This window comes from Neodiprion virginianus, unplaced genomic scaffold (genome assembly GCF_021901495.1).
Source record: "Neodiprion virginianus isolate iyNeoVirg1 unplaced genomic scaffold, iyNeoVirg1.1 ptg000058l, whole genome shotgun sequence".
NCBI lineage: Eukaryota > Metazoa > Arthropoda > Insecta > Hymenoptera > Diprionidae > Neodiprion > Neodiprion virginianus.
In genome coordinates, this window is record NW_025804455.1 from 37,096 (window position 1) to 44,566 (window position 7,471).

The 7,471-nt window shown below is 34.1% G+C and overlaps 1 protein-coding gene across 1 annotated transcript; it reads right to left on the minus strand.

Annotated features, from left to right (window-relative positions):
* Nucleotides 1–229: 229 nt before the first annotated feature.
* On the minus strand, nucleotides 230–7,227 carry LOC124309874 (uncharacterized). Its single transcript, XM_046773568.1, has 3 exons — nucleotides 6,078–7,227; nucleotides 375–2,158; nucleotides 230–298 (listed from the first exon to the last, which is right to left on the minus strand). The coding sequence occupies exons 1-2, from the start codon at nucleotides 7,225–7,227 to the stop codon at nucleotides 615–617; spliced, it is 2,694 nt and encodes an 897-aa protein (XP_046629524.1). The 3' UTR covers nucleotides 230–298; nucleotides 375–614.
* Nucleotides 7,228–7,471: the final 244 nt, after the last annotated feature.

Consider the following 7,471-nt stretch of genomic DNA (forward strand, 5'->3'; position numbering starts at 1 on the left):
TTGAATGGCTTTTGCTTGATGACTAAAATTTCTATTCCAAATAATATGTGAGCAAATAATTGAACAATATATGGGATTTTCTTAATAATTATATTTATTCTTGATGAATTTCATTACTGGAAAAAAATTTTTTTTTTTCAAATTTCTCTTTTTTGAAAGTAAATTAAAAATTATGGTATATATATATATATATATATATATATATATATATATATATATATATAAGACAATCCCTTATCTTTCGTAGTTAAGGGCTATCTTGTTTTCAATAAAGTACTGCGGTTGATGCTGGTAATAACTGGAATATATTTACACCATTTACACATGTTCAAACGATTCAGATAATTACAATATGGAATTATGCCCAGGATTACCTGAATCAACAACTAGTACTTATAATTATTAACTTTGTTTGATTATAAACTTTAGCGCCAAGCGCTACGAGCCTTTTGCGTGTTTCTGTTTGAATTACGCAGTTTCGACTAATCAGCATGACGACCGCTGTCTCTGGCTTGGTAGGTGTGCCGAGCGGACGACCTCTGATAGTCGCGCTGTAGTTTGGATTAGTCTCAAACTTACATCCCCCCCTCCCCCCCCCCTCCCAGACTTATGTTTCAGGAGTCAGGAGTCTGGAAATAGGGGATCATTTTATTTGCATGATAAACGTTTGACTCTGGTGTTTTAAATCCCGAGTCAATAATATACAGTAAGTCAGAGATTTTTTTCTTTATTCTAAACGGGCCCACTCTGACCGGATCAAGTTTTTTCCTATTTAAACGACTTCCGTTCTGAATATAAACAAGATCACCGACTTCGTATGTTATTTTTCGTTTATTTTTATCATAGTAAACTTTATTTTGATTATGTATTTTTTCTGCATTTAAAAATGCTATTTTTCTGTTTTTCTCTAAATTTTCTAAGTTGTTTTCGTTAAGTTCCGACGGGAGATAGGATTTATCAATTCCATTTAAAAGGTAATTCGGTGTAAACTTTGTTGTGCTGTGTATTGTGTTATTGTAGTTTTCTACACACTGTTCAGCTATGACTGACCACGGCCGGTCTTTTTTTTCAAATATTTTACACCTAATCGCATTAACTAATGTTTGATTTGTCCGTTCATTTTGCCCGTTTGAAAAGGGGCAGTCTACCGCGGTGAAAATGTTTGTTATGTTTTCTGCTTTTAGATAATTTTTAAATTCTTTTGAGTTTATTCCCGCGTATTGATCAGTTAGAAGTACTTTTATTTTTCCCTTTTTCTGAACTTTTTTTACTAGATTTATGAAATCTTTTGCTGTCTGTGTTTTTGCGGTCAATACAAAGGCGTACTTCGTGAAGTGGTCTACGATTAAATGCAAGTATTTTTTTGGTGATTTGTTTCCGCTGAACCCTCCTATTGTATCCAAGGATATTATTTGAAACGGCTCCAACGCTGGACCTAATTGTGAAAGGGGTTGAATAAAATTTCCGAACCTTGATTTATTTCTTACGCAAGTGTCGCATGCTCGACAAATAAGTTTTATATGTTTGTGCATGTTTTTAAAATAGTATTTTGGGGTTAAAGTCAGAGTTAACTGCTTTACTCCAATATGACTTTCGTTGTGTATATTTTTTATCATTTGAATACCTAACTTTTCCGTCACCCATATTTTTTCTTTGTTATTTAAGATTTTATAACAAATGTTATTTTTTTTTACTGTTTTATCCTCTTTTTTTATATGTAATTGTTTTTGGTCGTTCCTCAGTTCTTCCATCGATAAAAAATTTACTATTTTTATAGCCGTTTCACTGCTTGTGTTTTCATCTAGTACTGGGTTTCGAGAAAAGCTATCTGCTTCTGCATTATTTTTGCCTGGGTTATACTTGATTTCAAAATCAAAGTTTGAGATGTAGTTTAATAATGCTAATAGTTCAGGATCTTTACTCTTTTTTACATTAAAGTTTTCAAGCGGTTTGTGGTCTGTGAAGATCGTGAATTTATTTCCTATAAGTTTATATTGCCAATATAAAATACACTCTTTTATCGCCAGGACTTCCAAGAATATAGCGCGTTTGTTTTCTTGCGGTTTTGTTAGTTTTTTTGAAAAAAAAAAGACTGGTTTTATAGAATTGTCTTTTTGAGGTTGTTTTAAAATTGCTGCTACTCCTTTTTTGGATGCATCTGTAAAAATGTATATAGGAAGTTTCGGGTCAAAAATTGCCAATATCGGCTCAGAGCTGAGATAGTTTTTAATTTTTTTAAAACTGTCTTCACATTTTTGTGTCCATTCGAATTTTACATTTTTTCTAAGTAAATTATGTAGTGGTTCTAATTCTATCGAAGCTTTCGGTATGTATTTTAAGTAGAAATTTATTTTTCCCAAGAGTTGCCTCACATTTTTTTGATTCTGCGGTTTCGGAAATTTTTTTATTGCTATTAAGTTATCATTTAGAGGTTTTATCTTATTTTCTTTTATTTCATGTCCCAAATAGATAACTGACTTTTTTGCAAATGTGCATTTTTTTTTGTTTAACTTAAAACCCGCTTTTTCTATGGCGATGAGAGTTTCGTTAATGTGACGTGAATGATCTGAAGAATTTTTTGAAAATATCAAAATATCATCGATATAATTTATCGCGAATTTCTCGAGATTGTTTTTCGCTAATACGTCACTCAGAATTCTCTGAAAAATTGCCGGAGACGATTTTAAGCCGAAAGGCAAACATTTCCATTGCCAATGCCCGTTTTGGGTTATAAACGCGGTTTTATATCTATCTTTTTCTCTAATCGGGATTGACCAGAAGGCCGAATTTATATCTAATTTTGTAAAAATTTTGCAATCCCGGACTTGCATTAGCAGATCGTCAATGATTGGGAATGGGTGGCATTCTGGTATAATTATTTTATTTAGTTCGCTATAGTCTACGCATAACCGTGACTTTCTCCCTTCTTCTTTCTTCAAAACAAGAGTTACCGGGGAAGCGAACGGACTAGTCGAGCGTTCAATTAAACCTACTTTCAGTAATGATTTTATTTGTGAATTTATTTCTTCGCTATCCGCTATAGAGCATTTGTACGGTTTTCGCGCAATATATTTATTTTTGGTAAGCTTTACCGGCGCCTCGTAGCCTGTTACTTTGCCTACTTTGAACTTGTCCTCTGTAAACAGCTGTTTGTGTTTATTCCACACGCGTTCCAAATAGATCTCACTGTTTACCGCTATGTTTGTTGACATAGATTCTGTTTTCCTATTCTCATGTAACTGACATTTCTTTGTATCATTTTGAAAAATTTTCAAATTTTCATTCTGACACAGTTTAAATTCTTTGATTGCATCTAAACCTAACAAAATGTCATCCTGAAAAGAGACACTTTTTACAATATAAAAACATATTGTTTTTGAAATATTAAAAATTTTTGTTCTTAGATTTATTGAGCCTAACGTATTCGTAGTGCCTGCAAATGTATTGAGTTTGTTTACCCCACTTATTTTTTTGTTTAATTTTAATTTTACCACTGTATCATAATTTATTATCGATACGTTTGCTCCCGAGTCATATACCGCAACGACTGGAGTATCCTCGATACCTATTGTTAATCTGATAAGTGGGGTCGCCATCCGTTTTTTGATTCGTCAGAAGACGCTACGCTCTCTTCAATGTTCGTGTTATTTATTATACGTATTTTATCATTTCTTGTTTTCTCTTTATCATAGAGTTTTAACCTGCACACATCTTCTGAGTGATACCTGTTTGGAAATCCTTTTTTATTGCAGTAGGAGCATGGTTTTTTTTCTGATTTATTTTCCTCTGGGATTTTTGTTTTGATTTTTTTCTCTACAAGACCTTCTGACTGATTTATGAGCGACATTAATTTATCAATTGTATCTAAATCTTTTCTATTTATGTGTACTTGAATTTTTGCTGGTAAGCCCAAAACAATTAAATTTATTTGAGTGTTTTCTGATATTTTAGAATCTGTGTCTAAAAGCAGATTTCTCTTTTTTAGTGCGTACTCTAAAAGCGAACCATTTAAATAACGAAATTCGTATGCATACTTTATTTCTGGCCACCCTATCACGGCAAAAGTATCTAAAAAGGAATTTTTCCAATGCTCCCATGGCCTTGTAATCCTATTTATTTTCAAAAAGCTTTGAAACCAGTCAAGGGCCGGTCCCTCCAAAAAAAATCTCAACGTCTCTGCGTAGTTTTCTTCTCTACATTTTAAACGGGTGCACTCGCTCACGAAAAGATCCATAAAAATAGCCGCGTTCTGGTTTTTTCCTGAGAATTTTTCCAGAATCATGTTTTTCACTCGTGACGTTATCTTTTCATGCGGAAAGGTTTCAAAATTATGGGTGGGAACGGGACTGGGATCACCATACGCTCGACATTCTGTTACGTTCCGAGAGGAACGTTTCGAGTCGACTCTGATTCGCCGCGTGATTTAAATCGTTCTCCTGACTTACGTAGTTGGTGTATGTAAATCTCGGGAATCCGCTGATCAGCTCCTCAGATCTTCTCGTTCAACTCACCTACAATTCTGAGAGTTTGTTAGGTAGGGCTCGTGCCAACCATCACTATGCGTGATTGAAATAATTATTTATGACAACACTTGGGTTAATTACACATTTATTAACGGTCTCCTTCTAGTTCTCGATGGTAGATTTACAATCGTGGTACAGATTGGTGTTAATCACTATCGCAGTGACAAACTGTTAACAAGTCTCGAAGGTTCTGAATGACTTATAATGATTTTATTCTAGGATTTCGGTAGAGGTCTGATCTGTTCTCTATGATGTCTGAAGTTCTTCTCTTTATTCTGTTTTTGGGAAGGTTTACTTAGAGGGAAAATAGGAGGAGTTCAAAAGGAGTCGCGGTTTCTCGCGGGTCTCGGATGATTGGTTGAGGATGATGAAAAAATTGGGGGTAAGGTTTCTGGTTCGTGCGTGGGATCTCGGTGGTGGATTGGCGCGAGGTGATTGGTTAAGAGAAGCAAGCGGCGAAGCGCTGACTGGTCTTGTTTTCGTTAAAATAAGGGCGCTATCCTGAATTCTGGGAATAGGGGTTTCTTTCTCTGTGAGCTATCCGTGATTTATCTTCCCACGTTTCCGGTGTTTGTCTTTTTGGTTATCTTATCTGTTGGAGGTTTATTATTTTGGGTTATTACGGTTGAATGGGAAAAAATGTATATATAACATGTATGTATGAATTTGACTGATGAAATAACGGTTAATCTAGCGTGTGAGAACTGTTGATATAAGAATTTGGACGTTGTGATGGTAACTAAGTGCGTTGGTATTAATCTACGACTATCGGTAAGAGCACGTAGGGCTCTCTTATGGTAACTGCACGCTGGTCAGGTAGAGCGCAGAGAGGGCGCCGCCGTGGATACCGGCTGGCACGTAACACCTCCCCCGTTAAGATTCGAGCGTCCTCGCTCGAAGTAAGCGAGTGCTGTTATACCGACGTGAAGTTTCCATAATTCGATTACTTCTAAGGGTTAACGTGATAAATCATATAACATATTACATAAAATTGTGAATTACTTAAATTTACATGAAATTAATAATGAATTATGATTACTTGAATAATAGTAAAGTATAGTGAACAGAATATTGATCAACCAGATATAAGTGAATATACTTAGAGTGGATATAATAGTGCTTAATGTCTGATATTTTGATTATTCTAAGAGTATATACGATTAAGGTAAGTAATATTGATATAAATGCCTATTATTATTCTATGATTTAGGCATGAATTATATAATGTTTGAAATATGTAGTGAATATACTTAAGATTATTCATAAAAAAAATTTTAATTTATAAGCTATTATATGAATTATTACAGGTCTATGTAATATTTTGGTATTATTATTATATATGTTATATTCTATGAATTATTCTATGAGTTCGGATCTTTGTAATCTGAGGTTGTTCGTTTCTATAAGATTGATTGATTTATTTTGTATATAAGTAAATTTTCTGAAGATTTGTATACTTCCGATTCTAGTATATGCTTCATCAGCAATCCAAGTAATTGAAATTTGAATTTGGTTAATAAGCTATCTTTGCTCTGTCGCAATGAATTATTTTACGTTTGTTTTTCTCTAATTCTATTTCTATATCATTCTTTTCTGGAAATACTTCTGTGATTTTGTACGGTCCCTTGTAATTGTCATCTAACTTTCCTGTCTTTTGATTTTTCACTAAATAAATGCTTTGTCCTATTTTGAAATCAACTGGATTTATTCTTCTGTCGTAATATTGTTTCGATCTGGCTTTAGCTTTTTCTAAATTTTCGCGTGCTGTATTTCGGATTTCTATAGTTTTAAGCATTAGGTTCTTTACGTAGTCGTCATAGGTCAGAGTTTCGTCGAGGGGTGGGAATTCTGAAGGCATGCGAGCGTTCCGTCCGTAAACTATTTCGAATGGGGTGTGGTTTGTCCCTTCGTGTCTGCTTGTATTGTAAGAAAATGTCGCGTGAGGCAACCATTCGTCCCAGTCTCTCTTCGTTAAATAATGTTTTAGGTAATCTACAAGTACTTGATGGCTTCTTTCTAAAGAACCATTTGATTGAGGATGGAATGCTGTAGTCTTGAATTGTGTGATTTTGAATGCTTTTGCGACTCGTCTCATTACTTGACCAATGAATGCTGCTCCTTGATCTGTTAATATTGTTTTGGGACATCCGTATTTACAGATAAAGTTTTTTACAAATGCATCTGCAATATCTTCAGCAGTTGCATGTACTAACGGTATTGCTAAACTGAATTTTGAAAGATTGTCTTGCATGGTCAATACATACTTGTAACCGTTTGCGGATGTTTCGAAGGGTCCGACTATATCTAGCGCTACTTTGTCGAATACGTCTGCAGATGTGTCTGTTATAACCATAGGTTGTTTGGTTTTAATGCGCGTTAGTTTTTTCTTTTGACAGCTGACACATTTCTTTATAAAATCTTCTATTTGCTTTTTCATATTATCCCAAAAATATTTCTGTCGAATTCTGTTATACGTTTTCGTGATACCTTTATGTCCTGCGATCGGAGATTCGTGATTTTCTTGTATTATTCTGAGTCTGATATCTGGAGGTGGAATGATAATTTTGTCTTTGCAGATCGTTATGATAATTTGTGTTCCGGCGAATACCTGTCTAATGATATTTTTAATTTTAATCCATCCAAGATCGTTTATTCCACTTTTACCTTGCGATATGCTTGCTGTTTTAATATTCAAATCTTCCATATTCTGTTTCAAATGTACAAATGCATCTTAATAGTTATTTTCCAAAGGTGTGTCTTGTTTATGTTCTTGAGTAACCAATGCGATTATTCGTTTCTTTGGTGTTCCTAATATAATTATGTGTCCTATCTGATATTCTGTGACTGGTTTAATGTTTTTCAAGTATCCTTTTTCATCTAAAAATTTACCTATCTCGCCTAGTGCTATTCCGTTAGTGGAAATGAAGCATAGATAATTATCTTTTCTC

Coding starts and splice junctions, on each gene's coding strand:
- LOC124309874 (XM_046773568.1), bottom strand. CDS start 7,227: ATGGAAGATTTGAATATTAAAACAGCAAGCATATCGCAAGGTAAAAGT. Junction 2,159..6,077: donor AGAATTAGAGAAAAACAAAC/GTAAAATAATTC, acceptor ACATTTTTACAG/ATGCATCCAAAAAAGGAGTA.